Here is a 21,432-nt window from a genome sequence, read left to right as displayed (position 1 = left end):
TACATTGCAGCAGCATTCACCCTCTTGTATCTTTCCACATTGTGTGGTTTTACAACCTGCAATTAAAATCTACTGTATATCTTAATCATTCTGTACAGGACACAGGGTGCATAGTCATAGTTTTGCTGGATATAACCCCCTTGGGTGTACCCCAAGAACCCTACCCCACTCAGTGAGTTCAGTTTTTTTTTTTTTTTGCTAGTGTCCTAAGGTGATAAACCTTTTCTCCCTTACAGGAAAACAATTTACCTCACTAGCTTTTTTTTTTCTTTGCATTCTGCAATCAACTCTTCAATAAACGTCTTACTGTCTTCCAAATCAACAATAGAAACAGTGCATCTAGAATCGTGTAACCTTGGTATAACACTGGGAGCCCTACACAGACCCCAAACTGTGGGGATGGCCTATAGTGCTTCTGTATCCTGCTTGGCATTCACCTTGGCATTTAAAGTCCTTTCCTATCAGACCCAGACCATGACGATTCCTACCCTCCACTAGGGATATGCCCACCATGAAGGGGGGAGGCTTAGACCTTGATTAGGTAGCAGTGATATGGGCAGGTATGGCAGGTCAACCACATAGTATACCGATACTGTAACATTACTATTTACAACTTTCCAAAATAGTATTTGTTCAATGATAGACATATAAGAAAACTGGGAATTGTGTTTGAAATGTATTCACTTATGAAGTGTTAAACTTTTCAAACATGGCAGTAAAATTACACTATTCAGGGTGCAGTCTCACATATTGTTTGAAAAATATTTTACTCTGATTACGAGAGTTCCTCATTTAAGCCATACTGCGGGTAATCACTTATACTAAGACCAGCACAGTGCTTCATAATGACATATCATTTACTAACAATATACATAGAACATATAGGGGGAGATTTGCTAAAACTGGTGCACACCGAATCTGATGCAGCTGTGCATAGTAACCAATCTGCTTCTAGGTTTTATTGTCAAAGCATAATTAATTTATTTATTACAGGTACTTATACATTCACATCAGTCCCTCCCCTTAAGGAGCTTACAATCTAAGGTCCTTAATTCACATTCATACATACAAGGGCTATTTTATACAAGATCCATCCAATTAACCTATCACCATGTCTTTGGAGTGCAGGAGTAAACCGGAGTACACGGAGGAAATGCATTCAGGTACAGGAAGATCATGCAAACTGAACAAGCTGATTGGTTACTATACACAGCTACACCAGATTCTGTGTGCACCAGTTTTAGTACATCTCCCCCACAGTTCAAAGTAATGCATTTCTATATAATTATTTCAAGGTTATATATGTAAACTGTGTATATTTATATGGTAAAAAAAGTTATTGAGCTACACAGTAGGAAGTATTGTAATTTGCGGTTACAATAGTCAGCAACTAAATTATGTTTAAGAGCATGGAAATTCTTCAGGATTTTCTGTGCTCAAATGTTTACATTGAATAGCAAAATCCTATTGGTTGCTTAGCCTCTGAACAAAAGAGAGAGGTCACTACACTTGACATCTTGCAGTACCCCAGTAAACTAAGAAATGGTTTAAAAATGCTTATTATGACAAAAGTGTTCAAAAATACTATTAGACTACTCAATGTTAGTGCTGGGCAATTGGATTGCAGTAGGAAATAAAGCAGAGTGCCAGCAAAGAGATTTTTGAATAATTCACTTATTTTTAGTGATATTTTATCAATACCTTTGCCCTTTAGTAATCAATTATAGGGATCAAATCCTCCATAGCACACCTATTTCCCCAAATGTAGCTTGTTATGTTTAGTGGGATAATGCTCTCCTTAATTTTGGAAGAAAAGCCAATTGGTTTAAAGTTAAAACCAAAAAGTCATATATTATAGGTTACCAATCCTTAGATATGGTGGTTGCATTCATTTTCTTTTTTTAGGCATATTCCCTTTGTTTTCCCCTGGTGCCTGCACTATGAATGAAGGAGCATAGGGGCACATTTGGATAGCAGCATTGTTAATGTGGGGTAAGGGGAGTGTTAAATGGACTAGCAGATTTAGATAAATTAACACATTGAAGCCAAACTCCAACTCAAACTTTTTAAGACGTTACAGCAACAATATGTTTTTTTTTTTCTTTTGGGATTAGCTGCAATATAATGCAACACAATTGTGTGTTTGGGTTTAATACTGCTTTAATTATGAATGCAATTAATAACTTGCAAAGAAAATAGTCTGCTATATTTGATTCCCATACCAGGCATGATGAATGAAAAGTCACATTCACTCTTCTGTTCTTGCAGTTAGGAAATGTTTCCACATAGCTACTGCCAATACATTGAACCCTGTAGTTAACCAGTTTATCATCTGTTCAGCAAGTTCTACTATGTACTTCAACTATGCATAGCTTCAGTTCTTAAAGAATACATTGTAATATGAATCCTGTTTTGACATGGTGTGTCATAGGATTGAGTCTCATATGGCAAATATCTAACCAATCCATCCACTACTAATTACAGACCATGCACGGACTACAGTATGAGCAACTAAGCCTCTTCTCAGTTTGCTGGCTTTCAGGGGTATCTCCTATTTAAGACACAAAGTATAGGGTAACAGATTGTTGATTAAACATGCAACAGAGACAAATTTAGTCTCTCACAGAGGGTAAGGGATGCAAAGCTTATGAGGATTAGGAGGTTGAACTTTTAATGGTGCTGTATGTAAATATATGTATGAGTAACCAATCAGGGCTTCTATAATAAAGATGCAAAGTAGGAATTTGTTCCTACTGCCCCCTCCCTCCATAGACTTCCAAGTAATGGAAAATAGCTTAGTAAGGCTGCGAATGAGATCATAGCTCAGACATCTGAATTACTAAGATGACAATATATCACTTGCTTTAAAGCTACTGTATACGCTAATATACCCTTCATTTTCCATTTCAAGTTAAAACATTAGTATGGTGCTCTAATACAGCAATGGTCAATTGTATTTCAATTCTAAATCAACAAAGTAAAGATAACCTGAGATTTTCTAATTATTGAATTCAATTTTGATGGAATGACATTTACAGTACTTTGTCTTTTATTGTTATATTTGATGTCAGTACTTGCCTCAAAAAAGCATGGTTGCTGCTTTAAAACCTTTGATGTTGGCATCCATTTTTACCATCACGCTCAAGTATACAATGTGGGTGCTATGATATATGTGTGCCAATTTATATGACAAGAAAGAAAGGGTTTTTGGTGCTTGGATTACTTTCCTAGCCTGTCATTTTATGAGCCTCATATTTGGATTTTTTTTCGTAGCCTCATATTTGGATAACTATCTTTTCACCCTTCACACATACCGCACATCTAACAATGTTTTTAACATTGCATGGTTACATAACTAGTTAAAACACATGCCCAATAAATGTAAACCCTCACAGACTTTAGTAGTTAGACATTTGCATAAATTCCCTGTACCAAAAAGTTTTCTAATACTATACTTATGTATTCATGGATGCCATTAGTTAAAAAAACAGCTAGCATCCCTTTTTTTAATTCAGCTTTTTGTTTTACATTTCATTGCGACCTGCTGCACTAGGGCATTCAACAACTTAATAGCCAAATAACCTATTTGTGTACCAATAGGAAAACCTCCCTTTCTTTACTTGCAACAAGAAAAAAGATAGCCCTCATCGACTTAAAAGTGACATGCCATATGAGTATGGATAAAGGAAAGTCTTTTTATTGGATATACAAACATAGTATAGGTAAAAACATCAAAAAATGAAATCACATTGGTGACTTCAAAAACAAACAAACAACAATGACACTCATGCTCATAGTATATCATACACCAGTACTAATTGGAAAAACCAATTGTGCATCGCCACTTGGGGTGTACCCTGGAGTGGCTAAGAGGTGTAGATGTTGGATTCGTCTTTCTTCACTTGTAAGTGATTTGCCAATATATCAATCGAATACCTATACAGGGTACAGTGGGTGTAGTTTTATGTAATATCTATATTAGTATACAGTTATGTCCAACATGAAGGATATGAGTGTTATGTCTGTCTATTTAACCTTTATCTATCTTTGGACAACCTGTCAGTGGGCTTTAGAAATTGAGTACTACAAGGGTTAAAGGACATGTCTGCACCCCTGTCAATGCCTGGAGGAGTATAAGGCAGCTGCTTGATGGTTTGTAGCATGTCTTTTAATGCTACATTTTCAATATAGTGAACCACTGTATATACACTGCCTGCCCAAAAAAAAGTCGCCACCAAAAAAAAAAGGTCACACGTGTTGACCACCATTAGCCTTGATTACGGCACACATTCGCTGTGGCATTGTTTCGATAAGCTTCTGCAAAGTCACAAGATTTATTTCCGTTCAGTGTTGCATTCATTTTTCACCAAGATCTTGTATTGATGATGAGAGAGTCGGACCACTGCGCAAAGCCTTCTCCAGCACATCCCAAGGATTCTCAATTAGGTTAAGTTCTGGACTCTGTGGTGGCCAATCCATGTGTGAAAATTATGTCTCATGCTCCCTGAACCACTCTTTCACAATTTGAGCCTGATGAATCCTGGCATTGCCATCTTGGAATATGCCTGTGCCATCAGGGAAGAAAAAAAATCCATTGATGGAATAACCTGGTCATTCAGTATATTCAGGTAGTCAGCTAACCTCATTCGTTGGGCACATGCAGTAACTATCCTATAGGATAGTCACTGCATGCTTAGTTTAGTTAGTTGCTTAGGTAAATCCAGGAGGTGACTTTTTTTTGCCAGGCAGTGTGTAAATATATATATACACACACACACTCACACTATATTATCAAAAGTATTGGGACACATATTTACATCCTTTACACGCATATTAACTTTAATGGCATTCCAGTCATAGGCTCGGTTCACACCTACTATATTCATTTTGTTTTTGAGTGTTTCAGCAGTGCTTTTTGCTGTGCTTTCCACAATTTCGGACACACGTTTTTGACACGCTTTTGATATGTTTTTCATGTGTTTTGCTTTTTTTTTTTTTCCCAACCCTTTCCAAAAACGCAGAGGCACAAAAATGCATTAATGCAAACGGGTTCTATAGAAACCGATGTTAAAAAAATGAAATGCGTTTCTGCAAAAAGCATGAAAAAATGCATTCATGTGAATGGAGCCTTGATCTGTAGGGTTCAATATTGAGTTGGCCCACCCTTTGCAGCTATACCAGCTTCAACTCTTCTGGGAAAGCTGTCCACAAGGTTTACAAGAATGTCTATCGGAATGTTTGACCATTCTTCCAGAAGCGCATTTGTGAGGTCAGGCACCGATGTGGGGCGAGAAGGCCTGGCTCATAATCCCCCCTCTAATTCATCCCAAAGGTGTTCTATCAGGGTGAGGTCAGGAATCTGTGCAGGACGGTCAAGTTCTTTCACCCCAAAATCGCTCATCCATGTCTTTATGGACCTTGCTTTGTGCACTGGTCCAAATCATTTGGTGGAAGGGGGATTATGGTTTAGGATTGTTTTTCAGGGGTTGGGCTTGGCTCCTTAGTTTTACTGAAGGGAACTCTTAAGGCATCAGCATACCAGGACAATTTGGACAATTTCATGCTCCCAACTTTGTGGGAACAGTTAGGGGATTGCTCTTTCCTCTTTCAACATGACTGAGCACCAGTGCACAAAGCAAGGTCCATAAAGCCATGGATGAGCAAGTTTGGGGTGGAGATACTTGACTGGCCTGCACAGAGTCCTGACCCCACCCTGATAGAACATCTTTGGGATAAATTAGTGCAGAGACTGTGAGCCAGGCCTTCTTGTCAAACATCAGTGTCTGACCTCACAAAATAAGAAAGGTGCATATACACAATGTTCGACCTGCGCCAGTGAAAGAGTCAAGTACATTCGATCTTATGAAAAAAGTTTCAACTGTGGCTGTAGTTAGTCTTTTTAGGAGGTATACAGGATAGTTCAATCCCTGGGGTTAGTGGAGATGGATGGTGGAGGTGGCTACAGGCTTCATACAGAGCTAAAGGGACTCTGCAACAGACAAAAAGGGGTAGGAGAAGAAAAGCAGCGCCATCTCAGTGTAGATTAAAATGTTATTTATTACATAAAAACAATGTAGTACTCACACAGAGGAAATCGGTGATCAGCAAATGGTGATAGTTCATGTGCAACACTGCAGGGATGTTAGGGAAGTACACTGTGGCGGCTGTGGTCCTGGCTGTGCTGGTGGAGTCCGACACTTCCTGTGTTTCTGGCAGCGTTCAGTATCCAGGCTTACATCCAATAGTGGCAGGGGGGTGCTCGCGTTCAGAGCATGCGCGCTCCTTCCTCAGGCGATCGCTGACCCTAACATCCCTACAGTGTTACAGATGAACCATCACCATTTGCTGATCAACTATTTCCTCTGTGTGAGTTACTACATTGTTTTTATGTAATAAATAACCTTTTAATCTACACTGAGGTGGCGCTGCTTTTCTTCTCCTACCCCTTTTTGACCTTACAAAATGCATGTCTGAAAGAATGGTCAAACATTCCCATAGACACACTACTAAACCTTGTGGACAGCCTTCCCAAAAGAGTTGAAGCTGTTTTAGCTGCAAAGTGTGGGCCAACTCAATATTGAACCCTACGGACTAAGACTGGGATGCCATTAAAGTTCATGTGCGTGTAAAGGCAGGTGTCCCAATTCTTTTAACAATATAGTGTGTGTATCTATATATATATACTGTATAAATACCCAGAATGAGTAGAAACTAACAGGGTGTCTTAATAGCAACTTGGGCCCCTGGGCAAAGTAATGCACGTAGGCCCCTACCAGCCTGCCCTAATTTTTTGCACCTACTCCTGAGAATTAAAGTATAAGTACTTGCTAAATCTAAACATATACTGTATGTATAAGTACTTTCAATGGAATCTAATTTAAACAATAAGAAAAAATGCCATAAATCAAAGTCTAATCAACACAAAGGGCACAGTACAGAGGGGGGGGGGGGAGACAGGAGGGCACAGTCCTGGCAGGGGGCAGAAGAGCACAGTTTAGAGGAGGCAGGAGCGCACAGTACAGAGGATTAAGAGGGCACAGTACAGGAGGGCACAATACAGGGGTAGGAGACCACAATGCAGGGGGTGGAGGGTAAGAGGGCACAGTACAGAGGACAAAAGGGGACAGCATGAGGAGGTACAATGATACAGTATGGGGGGAGGGCAGGAGGGCACAGTATAGGGGGCAGTAATGTATAGTACAGTCTCCTCAAGCAGAGCAGCATGGGGAAGCTGCTGTCACAGGCTGGCTGGCTGATGGCAACTATGATGCAAAGTATGATGCAATGAAAGAATATTATGGGGCCCCCATTCACCTGGGGCCCCTGGGCAGTGCCCAGGGGTGCCCATGCATTAAGACATCCCTGGAAACTGATACAAAATGATACAGAGAGAGAGAGAGAGAAAAACAAATGTAGCAAAGCTTCTTTCTTTACTCTCGTGTGGTTTTGACCAAATGTCCATCCTTAAAGCTACAATCCAAACAACTCCAGCCACATGGATCTGCATCCACCAAAAGATATTGCCACACTTTCAGAAATATGCAATTGCACTTTTAAGATGCAAGATCTGTTTTCCCTCATTCTTGGACATGGCTGAGTTCTTTGGGGATTTGTGTACACATTTATCATTGCTACTAGTTTTGAAGTTATACTGTTGTAGTTGATATTTTCATTTGTATATATTTTTGTTACACATTATTAAGGGGATAAATATTCACTTTGCGCTGTATTAAAACTCGATTATTTGTTTTGGTTTATTTATATTTTACCTCAAGGTATTATTATTATGGATGTTTTGTTAGTTTGTTAGAACCATGTTTGTATAGTGGATTAAGTGGAATAAGCTAATTTAATAATTTAAAAAGGGTGCAGCTATGAAGCTCACTGGCAAAGAGACTCAATAAATAACCAAACAAGTCTTGCTTTGCTTTAGCAGACCATCATTTGACTGAGCGCGTAGTATTATAGAACATTCAGACATTCAAGCACAAAACAGTCATCATGAACATGTGCCACAGATATACCTTTCAAAAACATAAATGTTTAGCTTAGCCAAGCTTTAATGTCTGATTAGTGGTAGGGATTACATGAGAGAGAGATGCAGGCAAATCCTGCATGTGGAAACCTTTTTCAACAACAATAAAAAAACGGCAAGATTGGACAATTGTGCCCAAGTACTGTATATCTGATCTGGCTACACAACCATGTTTTGCAATATATATCAACAACTATGTAGCACGAGGGCCTACTGAACTGAACAAAAAACAAATATACTTGTTAACTGTCCTGGATTTTCTGGCACAGTCCCTCTTTACCACTAATCATTTTTTAATCAAATTATTGAGCATGTATCTGCACACATTGCTATACATTATGACAGGCCACATCTCTCCTGGGCAGGTACCGGCTTCTGAATAGATGCTGAAAAGTGTCTGTGCAACCCAGTCACATGACATTGTGGGCTGGCTCAAACCCTCCAGGTCTGCCCTCAGCGTGTACACCAGAGAATCAGCAATAAAATGGGGAGTACTGTAACTGAACAAATGGCAGGGATATGCTGTTAGGCTGCAGAGTTGTGGTGGGGGGGAACAGTAATGGCAAAGGTGTGCTGGGTAGGAGGGGAAACAGGTGTTATGGGGGGACATTGGAGGTAGAGGTGTGCTAGAGGAGGCATTGGAGGCAGAGGTGTCCTTGGGGAATATTGGAGGCAGAGGTGTGCTGGGGGAGGCATTGGAGGCAGAGGTGTGCTGGGGGGCGTTAAAGAAATAGTTGTACTGGGAGAGCAATGGAGGCAGAGGTGTTTTGGGGGGCATTGGAGACACAGGTGTACTGGAAGAGCAATGGAGGCAAAAGTGTGCTGGGAGAGGCACTGAAGGGAGAGGTGTGCTGGGGCAATGAAGGCAGGGGTGTTCTGGGGGGCATTGGTGACACAGTTGTTCTGGGATAGTAATGGAGGCAGAGGTGTGCTGGGAGAGGTATTGGAGGCAGAGGTGTTCTGGGGGGTATGGAGACACAGGTGTACTGGGAGAGCAATGCAGGCAGAGGTGTGCTGGGAGAGGTATTGGAGGCACAGATGTGCTGGGGGCAGTGGAGGCAGAGGTGTGCTGGTAGAGGCATGGGAGGCAGAGGTGTGCTGGGAGAGGCATTGGAGGCAGAGGTGTGCTGCGAGAAGCATTGGAGGCAGAGGTGTTCTGGGAGAGGCATTGGAGGCAGAGGTGTGCTGGGAGAGGCACTGGAGACAGAGGTAATATGAGGGGAATTGGAGGAAGAGGTGTACTTTGGGAACATTGGTGGCAGTGGAATGCTGGAGATTTAGAAGACAGGATAAGAATGCGGCATCTCGGCACAGATTTCTCCAAGATCCAGCTGCCTGGGATGTCCTTTTCTACTGCCAAGTTAGCTATAGAGTTTTTTAACTAAAGTTCATTTTTAACTATATGTCTGTTTGAGAACCATGTATATTTTAAATGAATTCCCCACCTCTCTAAAAGCTGGCAACTGTTTATAAAGTAAATTAACTGTTAAGAATAGCCCTTACAAAAGTAAAGCATACATGGTCCATTTTTTTGTTGAGCACAAACATTGAACTGATTTCTCCATTGAGATCCATTCGATTCATATATGGCCATCTTAAGCCAGCTTTTGACCAAAATGGAGGTAAAAACTATGCAGCTTTACACTGTATAGGCTTTCAGATTTCTCTACTGCTGTTATCAGCATATCTTTCATTTAAATTCTTTCACGCCTTAATTTGGATTTCTTTCTCCTGTACCACTCCCTGGGGACTGCAATAATGTGGTTATGACTCTTCACATATGTGCCTATGTCGACAATAGACTTCCATAAGCACATCCATATGCACAGACCACTTGGATATGCCATAGAGTCCCATTATGGTCCACCCTTAGAATAAAGAAAATGCAATTTTATGTTTGGTAAAAGGATCCATCTCAAAATAGTTGTTTATAGTGCAGAGTGACACAGTTAGGAAATTGAAAATGTCAAAGTAAATAGGGAGGCTCCAACTTTTTCAAGTACATTTTGAAGGCTGCTAATATATAGATAAGGAGGACCATCAGGCATATTCTACATAATGGTGAGCTGAATTCAGGGTTTGCCATCATTGAGCTTGGATAATATGTAAAGCATATGTAATATGGCAAAAACGTTAGAGCTAGTCATTAATATCCACCCAAAAAAGTAAAGACAAATACCGCCTTCTCAACAGGCACCCATGGAATTTCAGGCCTTTCATATATAAGTGATATATGATATGTAGCTTTATTCACATCTAAGCCAATGTATAGCAGCTGCTCTAGTCTAATTATTACAAAATAAAGCTTTGCCAAATATTTTCAATCTAAATATAGGAAATCATATTACACTTAAATAAATTGTCGGTGTATTTTATTTGTAGACTTTTTACATAACAATGTCATGTAACTTTGAAAGGCTGCAAAAAAACAGCCTTATTCACTTTCATTTCTTTCTTCTTTTTTGTGTGAAAATTAGCTTGTAATAAAGATCCAGTTCACCCAAAACTTATATTTCAGTTTTTGAGAGCCCAAAATAACCAGGTGTACAGGAACAAAGTAATTGGCCATACACACTATACAATTGTCTATAGATTTTTTTCCTTTAGATTTACCAAAACCGTATAATATGAGATCAAATCTAAACACTTTTAATTTGTATGCAATCAGGACGGCTCTTGCACTACATAGTTGAAGGTAAATCAAAAGGAAATCTAACCACAAAAGTTGTATAGTGTGTATCCAGCTTCATTTTAGTATGCAAATGAAGTGTTCATGGCTTTATCCTCTTTCTCTGAACTTTTTTTCATCCATATTTCCATGTTTATTGCCATCAGATACATCTCAAGATTAGGTATTTTTCTGTCACAAGGATGTCACACGTTTGCAGTAAGCTATTTCCTAAGATTCTTATTATTAAATAGGATCATGTTATCTCAGATATGGAAGATCTCCCAGAATCTAGGGAAGATAAAAGCATTATGAGAAGTATATGGAAAAGGTAAATACGATGTGGTGGGACCACTCCAGGTCCAAGCTTAAAACATATCTAAATCTAAAACTTTATTATATTGCAGTTTACAAGTCCTCAAATGGAGTGGCTCCATTCCTTTTTTTTTTTTTTTGGGCTTCTTTTAATTTCACCGGATAAACCTGTGGATAACAGACTTTCTGTTTCTGAACTTCAAACGTGTCTGCCTTTTTTAATCCCCATCATATTGGGGATGGGGAGATTATTAGTTTCTTTTTTTTTTAAAAAAAAGATTGTTTTCTGCTTTCAGCTCACAGGAAGTGACAAGAACGCTGTCTTCCTTGCAAGACCAGCAGGTATTTTCTGTGCTTGCTAAAATTGTTCTTTGCCTGAAAAAACAAAACAAATTCAGATACCACATATAAGGACTAGTGAGAGGCAATATATTAAAATGTTTGGTCTTAGGTTTAGTTATCCTTTAATTTGTTCCCTGTGCACACATGTATCACTTATCTGGAAAAGTACATGGTACATTTTTTGAGGATGGGTAGTGTAGGGATCAGCATCAAATGGAGCAATTGTAAGGAACCAGTCTGCATGTCAGGATGTATTTTAGGGTATCTTGCTGTGTTTTTTTTTTTTTTGTCTGCACACAAACAATAATAAAAGTTCACCCCCATAAGGGTTTTTAGGATACATTACCTCTGCTCAAATCTTTAGCCCCCAGGTTGTTCACTGGACTGTTTGGTCAGCTCCTGGTGTCAGGCTGTTCCTGCCAAAGAATTTAGTTTCTCTCCTTAGCCTCCCCCACTACACTTTAATAATTAGGTGTGAGAGGGTGTTTAGCTTTTAACCCCCGTCTACTGCTAAACAGCCAGATTGCAGGGGGCCAACCAGTCTACTTGATAAACGCAAAAGTCTAGGTGACACATACCCTCCTTCACAATGCTCATGACCAGCTGGGGTTATCTGTTGCAGTCGATATTGTTACTAATGGGCCATACACACTATAAGATTTTCTGAAGAATTTTTTCCTTTAGATTTACCAAAACCATATAATATGAAGTCAAACCTAAACACTTTCAATTTGTATGCAATCTGGCAGGCCCTTGCACTACATAGAAAAGGTAAACTAACCACAAAAGTTGGATAGTGTGTATCCAGCTTTAGTCTACAGAAGAAAAGAAAAAAGTGTGCACACATTTTTTTTAAATGTTATTGTAAATGAAAAATATTGGGTCAGATTTTTTCTAATAAAGACATACAAACTTTTGTTGTTTAGATATTTTTTATTAGAAAAATTAGATTAATATTCAACATAATTATGTCTATAATTGAGCAGGAAGTGCATAAATTGTAGGAGTTACCCACAAATTTTAAGATTTTAATGCAAAAGTCTGGTTGACCTCTTGATTTGCCCTCTCTCACCATGTCCTTGTTGTGGCTACCTGACAGTAGATATTGTTGCCTAGAATATCTTGTCTATGATCTACTCTAAGGCTGGCCATACACTATACAATTTTCTTGTTCAACTTTCCTTTAGATTTACCAAAACCATGTAATATAGGGTCAAACCTAAACACTTTCAATTTGTATGCAATCAGGCAGGCCCTTGCACTACATAGTTTAAGGTAAATCTAAAGGAAATTGAATAAGAAAATTGTATAGTGTATGGCCAGCCTAAGCCTACAGAAAAAAAAAGTATGCACACACACACACATCTGTATTGTGAAAATGTTAGTAAATGAAAAATGTTGGGTCAGATTTTTTTCTAATAAAAGCATACAAATTATTGTTAATAGGTATTGGTTTCAGCTTTATAAAAAAAAAAATTAGAAAAATTTGGTTAACCTTTAACATAATTATGTCTATAATTGAGCAGTGCACGAACTGCAAGAGTTAACCTTGAATTGTTAGATTTTATTGAAGGGAGACACACAAGATCCATTTGTCTGGTAATCAATCATCAGTTCAATCATATGTTTGTACTGGATAGTACATATTCGTTTTAACAGATGGGGAATGACCAACACCCTATCAGTCAGTAAGCTTAGCGAGAAGTGAGGACCTGGCTGTTTAAGTCTTCTAATCAGCATGAGTTACAGTGGGGGGGGGGGGGTAATATTCATCTAGTTGAGAAGATCTAGGTAACAGAAGCTCTGTATTTGAAGATTGCAAGACCAACTTGATGTACGTGCCTAATGAGCATTACTGCACCAGTGAGGTTTAATAACCTGTTAATGTGAAATCCATTAACACTTATCTATAACAGTTATGTATGTACCTACTAGCTCTGACATGTACCTACTAGCTCTGTCAGACATCCAACCAGTGTCCCTACATCTATTACTAATACCTTTTACTGTTTTACCATTTTACCACTTACCGTTTAACCTGTCAGCTATTTTATTGAAAAATTATTTTTATTCACATTTTCATAACAATACAAAGAAAATACAAAGTACAATTGAAATCAGCCCAATTCCAGGCGGTACACGTCACGCTAAACATACAGCACTTGAGCACTAGAGTACCATAGTACAGCTCTTAACTATCATACAGCAAAAATAACTTCTGCCATATTTGCAACCCAGACATAAATTCACATAAAATCACTTAAATTGGCTCCTAGTTCCAAGTATTTAACTGGATCTAAAGACTTTGATCATCAAAACCCAAATTATGTGTATGAGTAGTCAACTTACACTAAGGGAATCTTGAAATCGAACCCCACAGAGTCATTATCAACGTTATATGCATGAAGAAGTTTACTACCACCAGGAGACATCATATTAATTTAATCAGACACTGAAGATACACTGTGCGTCCACCCTCCCCACACTCTCAAATTTATAGGGTATTCCCCTACTAGTATACTTAGCTCTATAAAAAGGCAGGGCTTTATTGATAAGTGCCTTCCAGGCCTGAGCACCGGAAGGAGTAGGTTTTTTCCAAGAGAGAACTATCATCTTTTTAGTGTAATAAAATAATATCAAATGGGTACGTGTTACTCTGTTAGGGGCAGGGGCATCAACTAGTCCTAGGAGACACACTTCAACAGTCGGTCTAACACAAAGTGTAGTGACTTCTTCTATACATTCAGTTACCTGTCAGTTACAAAACATCCTGCCTAAAATTAGTTGTCCCAGATTGTCTGTCTTGTTTTACCTTTATGAAAATCCAAAACCAGCCACCTCCCCAAATCCCATTGCCAGTGGCTGCACTGTATACAAGGTAGAGAGCATACGGCTTCTTATAGTGCATCCTGCTTTAAAATTGTTACTAGAAGTATAAAATGTGGTTGTGGATCAAACAGAGGAACCAATACAAAAGAGGTGACAGCATTTGCATGTGCTTAGAGATGACTAATCTCTAGATAGAGCCTCCTACATAGGTTTTAGAGAGTGTTAGCGATACTAAATCTGTAATAACTACAATGCTTTATGTAATAAAGAAGGATTAGAGTCACAGAACAAACACATGTCTAAAGATTTTCAAGCTGCAAATTAAAGCTGCTCGGGGGAATGCAGTGATAATTTGTTGTAGTCCGTCTATAAGACAACAGAATTACAACAATCACTGCATTGACTATTCTCCATAAGCCATTACTTAAGTTTATTTAGTGTAAAGCTTCCCCAGACCAGCCAGCAGATCAGCTAGTTACATTGTTGTTGTCAATCATCTAAGTAACGAGTGAGGGATTTAGATCAGAGAACCTTACGTACTAAGAGGAGAATGTTTTTCTTCCTAGTGCCATAATTATTGAAACCTGAACACCATGTCCTAGGGTGATTGTCATTACAAAATGGGTAATTGATATAGACACATGATGGAAAGAATGGGTCTAAATAAACACTAATGTTGATGTTATGTGATCACTAAGTTCACCATTAACATTTATATTATGGTTTTAATTGTACCTTTATTGGCCTGGTAATTTTTTGCACAGTATGTAAAACAGGCTTATCATCTGAATATGTCCTTTATATAAATGTTCTCCAAACTGTGGGTGATGAGCCATATGTGGCTTTCAACTACCACTGAGGTTTGTCATTGCAGGGTCTTAGTACAACATACTTGTTTGTCTGATCACCTACTGCATTATTCTTAACCAGTAAATATTCATTACCAGTGATAGCCCTTGTTTATATATTTGAATAAAGGGCAATTAACACATTTTAATTATTTGACATTTTTAAAATTTGTGTAGAAATTTAGAAGCTCTTTCTAAATGGAACTTCTATTAAAATGATAGGAGTGTAGCTGTGTAATAAGGCACACTGTTAACTTCTAGTCCATTGATCCAATAAAAGAGACTTATTAATGGCTCTAAACTGGTAGTAAAGGTGTTTTTTGTATTCATACCTATAGGTAAGCTTATAATAAGGCTTACAGTAAATATCTCCTAAACGTGTACAGTATAGGAGATATTTACCTAAGCAGCGCCGGTGATGTCACCGACACATTCACACTGTGCTTTCAATGGACGGCGTGCTATCCATTGAGAGAGCCATGCCGCCACAATGACTCATGCAATGCATACTAGCACATTATGACATTAACTTGCAGGGAGAAGATTTTCTTTGTTTTTTTTTTCGCAGTTTAAGACTTCTTTGAAGTTTATGATTGTTTACCGAATAAAGCCAAAACTATTTTACAGATTTTTTTTCCCCCAGAAATGTGCTTGTAATCCAAAGCATTCAAATATCAAAGAAAATTTCTTTATAAGAAATAATGGAATTTCAGATGATTCATTCTAAAACCATTTTTTCATAAGTCCTTCAGTCTATAGTCCATATAAAAAGATTAAAGCAATGTGACTTCAATGCAACTGTGAGGCAACTTCAGGGAATGCCCGGGTAATCTTTCTATAATGTCAGATCCAAATCACATCAATTAGGATTAGGGCTCATGCACACTGCAGCTCAAAAAAAAAAAAAAAAAAGCTGCTTTTACAGGCATTTGAGCTTTTATTTCAGCTTGAAGAAGCTTGTGTTGTTTGTGCTCTTGTGCATGATTTTTTTAGCTTCTTTGAGCATTAGTTTTTTTTTTTTTTTTTTCCTTACAAACCCTCCATTAGGTCTATGAGCACAAGTCAGATAGAAGTCGCCTTGAAGTAATACAGGTAGCTTTACTAAAGTCGGAACGACTTCAATAGTGCTAATTAGGACAGCTCTCATTGACTAACAATGGGATTTCTCTTCTCTTTTATACTCAGTTGTGATATGACACTACTCGTATTGCAACACCTCACTCGTTTATCAAACTAAAATTAAAAAAAAAGATTTTGCTTGTCCTGTAAAACACTCACAGACCAAGTTATTTGCAATCCAAGGTTTTACTGTAACCAGGAAGGCTTTTATCAAGACTGTAATGCTCTTTGTATCCTTAATGGAAAGATTTCCCTTTATTTCCTGTTCTATCATATCCTGTTACCTGGACAAGAAGAAAAAGGAAAATTGTAAAGGAAAGCAGAACCTGAGAGGTTCTAATCCTTTCCCACTCTACCTAAAAATGTTTTTTTTTTTTGCTATCTTTTTCCCTGTTGGGGAGATCCCCCACCCCTTTGAATCTGCCTTTGACTCAGCAAATAGAAAGAAAAATGACAGGAAATCTTTCCAGTGGGTTTATAGACAGCAAACAAGGCTGTGATTTTAAAAGGTTCTAATGAAAATAAAAAAAAAAATGTCTTCATGGTGTTGCAGGTTCCTCCAGCTGCCTGCATGTTAAGCCAGAAACAGTGACTAGAAATTTACTGTTAACAGGAGAAAACACGCCACTTTGTGAGGACCTTGCATTTCTAGACAGAATATAGCCCTGGTATACAGGTTCCTGCAACATTTGTAATTTCCTATAGCTTTTATTTGAAGGTCTTGCCTTACTAGATAGAACCCTAAGAAACATGTTTTTTACCTTTTTGTTCTATACCTTTGTAAAAGTCAATATTTTGCAGGATGGCAATTGCATACATAAAATCCTTTACTAAGGCCCCTTTCACACAGGCGGACCGTTCAGATCCGCCTGTCAGTTTTTTGGGCGGATCTGAACGGTCACCCCATGCATCTCTATGGGGCATCAGATGTCAGCGGAGACATGTCTGCTGAAATCCGATCTGATCCATCAAATCTGGACAGATGGAAGCCCTATTTTCCATCAGTCAAGCGGATCGGATGGGATCGGATGAGAACAGACTGATGGTCCGTTCCCATCCGATTCCCCCATAGAGATGCATGGGGACCTGACAGCTGTCTCCGCGGATCGATCCCCCGCTGAGAAAGACAGAGTCTGCCTGGCGCACTCTGCGTTTTAATCCCAAAGTAATAGTATATTGTAATTGTTACTATTGGGTAAGTGTCATCTTCAGCTGACCTAATTGGACCCTTAAAGTCAGATTTCTGCTTCTCTATGGTTTGACATGCCTTGTATAAAATTATACTGCACACTGTTCATTAACAACATTTCCAAAGCAAAGCCTCACCTCCATACTCCCACTATGGCCATTTCAAGGAGTATGCATTTCCAACTAAATTAATTCTCCATGCATTTTACATTTGGTGGAATGCAGTGGGAAGAGCCCCTTGCATAACTTCTTAAGAGCTGGGGGTTTGGGGAGGGTAGGTAGAACTTTGATGTCTAAAGCTGTATATCTCATCTTACCACTGGAGTCCCAAGGAGACTTAAACTCTTCTAAGGCTGATTCAGTTTACCAGCATCCACCAAAGGCTACAATATCAGTAACTGTAGACTTAGCCTTTAACTATATAGCTTAAATGACAATTGTTTGTCAAATGTAGGTACAATAAATTTGGCTACGATAATAGAAAAAACCCATAAATTTTTATGTTTCTTAATGAAAGCACTTCAAGCTGCTAGATAGGATTAATAGAAAGTCTATCGTATGTTTTATGCGGGTGCTTGGACAAGTGCTATGGAAAATTATCCCATCGGGCCAACATATCAAAGGCGGCACCAGGCTCTCAGACTGTTTAAATTTCAACTGCTTAGCACCTATCACTCAAACATAGATATTAATACACTATGATTGTTAGATGCTGGGTTTCAAGATATTAATACACTATGATTGTTTGATGCTGGATTACATTTGAAAAACAACTCTTCTAGCTGTTCCATATACTAATTCAGATAATAGCTGTTAATTGATTTTTGCCACTTGAGCCTACAGTGCATTGAGATTTCAACCTTGAATCTGACTGATAATCAAGAATAATTTTGAATAACAGCCAAATTGAATTTAAAGTGGAACTTGAGTCAGAAAATGAAGTCCTGCTGAATCATCTCAGGTTGTTCTGTTATGACACCAGCCATTGGGTGGTTTGACAGTTTGGTTGAGGACACAGCCACGTAAATGTGACAGTTAGCAATCCGGACATTCCAGGAATGTAACTGTTTTTTTTAAACCAATAAATTTATGAGTTTAGTTCCACTTTATGATTTACTGTTGGGACTCTGGGCTTCAGCAAAATGGCACCCTACAGCAAGAAGAAACAGGAGCAATGCCGAAGCAATTTACAGCACACACTAATTTTGAAAGCTTAAGTATTAATGTGGAATGCATGTTCTTTGCTAAAGAACCTTATTTTTTATCAAGTAGTTATGGGTAAAGTTCCACTTTAGACCCCTTTCACACTCGTACGACCTTGAAAGTCTCACGACCTTGACACGACTTTGTCATGACTTAAAGCCATGCCTCTGTAATCTTGAGGTCTATGGACCTCAAGTCGCATCAAAGACAGGCCAAAGTAGTGCAGGCAGTACTACTTGAAGTTGCACAGATATGAATGGTACTCATTGGAAATAATATGGTACGACTTGTACTGCGACTTTGCAGTCCCAAGTCGCAGTACAAGTTGCACAAGTGTGAAAGGGGCCTTAAGATTAGATCCTCCTTTCCTTTACAGCCAAGAAAGCTGCTTATGTTTAATCCGTAAACTGCCATGGTGCTGCACATGTGATCAGTTATCATACCAGCAATTTATTGGTTTGACAGTTTGGTTGAGGACACAAGCAAATGTGACGGTTATCAAACTCAGCATTCCAGGAATGTAACTGTTTTATTTTATTTTTTTAAACTGTTAAATCGCTGGGTTTAGTTCTGCTTTATGATTGCCTCAGGCAAGAAGAAACAGGAGCAGTGCTGGGGGCAATTTAAAGTACACACTCATTTTGGTAGCATAATTATTCATGTGGAATGTATGTTCCTTGCTAAAGAACTTTTTTTTTATCAAGTTGATATGGGTAAAGTTCTGCTTTAAAACGTGGAAACTGATGCAGAATTATTAGCGAACACTATGCAGGTATCCATATATGGGCGCCAGGTATGTTCATTTACACACACTTTCCCTACTGTTCTTGTAAGAGTAACAAATATATAAAGGGGAAAAGTAGAATTAAAAAGATACATACGTGTTAAATGTTAATTTTAATATTTTTATTTAAAAATAAAAATATACATATTTTGATGCACCAAAAAACGGAATAAAACTGAATAAAAGTTTATACTAAAGATATACATGCAGGTTATTGGTTGATACTTTTCACATATCTCTTGAAACATCCTTTTCATGCATTGAAATTTCAACCTTGAATCTGACTGATGATCAAGAATAATTTTGAACAGCCAAATTCAATTATAAAGGTGGAAAATGATAACGGTTCATTTACAGGCAGCTAACACTTTTCAATACAAACAGGTATTTCTCATACACAAATATACACTATTCCTTTTATTACAGTAGGAACATTGGAAAAAATAAAAAATAAAAAGATTCAGTTTTTTTAAATGATATTTTAAGCTGAAAAACAGACAATTCTTTTTCATGCTAAAGATATTCCAACATGCTGATTATTTCCCCTTATTGCACGATTCCTTAAATTATCCTTTTTATTATGCATAAAATGTACACTTTGTAAGCTATTAAGTACAACAGTTTTTACTTCAAGCTTTCTCTGCTTGTTATAAAGGAAAATTGTTATAAAGGAAGCATTTCTATTGGATGAACAGGGGTGTCTGGGCAGAGGTACCTTATTAATCTTTGTATAAAGCAGGCAGTAATTATGTGATGTCTTTGCACCATCTCTGCATATTTGTGACTTTACATGCAAAGATGCTGATGGCTTTGCAATTTAAAACGTTTTTCTTCATTGTGATGATATACTGTTTTACCCTTTGCACAAATTATTACATACTACTAGCAAAATGGGCTAAAAATACCAGTTTATGGCTCAGTCTAAACCTTTACATTGCTTAGACATATCTGTTAAAAAAGAAGTAAAAAAGTTAGGATTTGTTATGTAAATGGTAATGATTGCATATCTATATTGTTACAGTTTGTAGCAGTTTAATTACTATATTTTAATCCCTGTCACGGGGTTTATTAACACTAATGAAAAGTATTGAGATAATCTGCACAATCCAGGTGTAGGAGTGAAATGTTTAAACATTGCTTGTAAGACTATGAACTGAACTGCTTCTAAAAGTAATGAAAGGAATTTACCTTACACTGGACATAAAATACAAAAACACCTAAAAAAAAAGGTAAATATCCTCGTAATAAATGAGTGAATGATGCATGAATTGAATGCACACATTGATTAATTATGCAAAAAAAGCATTGTTCATCTTATGAAATAATTAGAAAACAATGGATACAGGAGAGACTGTCCTACCAGGTTTTGCTGGTTCAGGCATGCTTGGGTCACCTTCTTCTTCGGTCCAGGCACAAACTCTGTCTTTGCAGTTGTCTCTTTAAAGACAGTCTCTCCTCTCCTGAGAGATGTTGATAAATGTCACCTGACCCCTGAAGCTGGTTGCCAAATTCCTAAGTAGTTCCATAAACTTCCCTAAAACTCTTGATGGGGGGGGGATCTATGCCCTGGCCTTAATAGTATGCTTCAGTAGAGGGGACTAGATGTGACTTGACTGATGGATCAGGAAAAGTCTGAGCCTATAACTAACATAGAAGAGCCAGCTGCAGCCACAGAGGAAGCATAAAAAGCAGATTTGGGAGGGGGATATCAAGCACAGCTGACAAATTTGTTTCTAGAGGCGCAATCCCTACCAAAGCTAAATATCGCTCAGATATAAAAAAAAAAATATATCCCACCCTTTCTTACTTTTAACCAGCTTTCATCAAGTTTGAGGGGAATTATTTTAAGCTTTAAATATAACATGATTCTCTTCCAATAAAACTGTTGAAGTTACAGCCTTTTTGAAATCATGTTAAATACAAAAGGTGCCTCTTTTTCTCAAATTTAGCTCTATCAATGCAATTGGCACTCTGAACATTTATCAACTGGAGAATACTACGTCTTCTAATATTTAGGCCAGTCTGCACTTGTAACTCAAGGGAGTTGATTTACTAAAACTGGACAGTGCAAAATCTGGTGCAGCTGTACATGGTAGCCAAT

At 38.1% G+C, this 21,432-nt stretch overlaps 1 protein-coding gene across 1 annotated transcript in view; it reads right to left on the bottom strand.

Moving 5' to 3' along the window:
* LOC309568082 (myosin-binding protein C, fast-type-like) overlaps nt 1–20,728 on the bottom strand; it is a 236,518-nt gene extending 215,790 nt beyond the window's left edge. Inside the window, exon 1 of the mRNA XM_082273655.1 lies at nt 20,692–20,728. Within this exon, the coding sequence (XP_082129781.1) occupies nt 20,692–20,713 (22 nt within the window). The 5' untranslated portion in view covers nt 20,714–20,728. The remainder of the gene's footprint in view (nt 1–20,691) is intronic.
* Nucleotides 20,729–21,432: the final 704 nt, after the last annotated feature.

The sequence above is a fragment of the Pelophylax lessonae genome, assembly GCF_965119305.1.
Source record: "Pelophylax lessonae genome assembly, chromosome: 12".
In the NCBI taxonomy this organism is placed as follows: Eukaryota; Metazoa; Chordata; class Amphibia; order Anura; family Ranidae; genus Pelophylax; species Pelophylax lessonae.
Note: the sequence above shows the minus strand (reverse complement) of the source record. Positions and strands in the feature narration are given on the sequence as shown.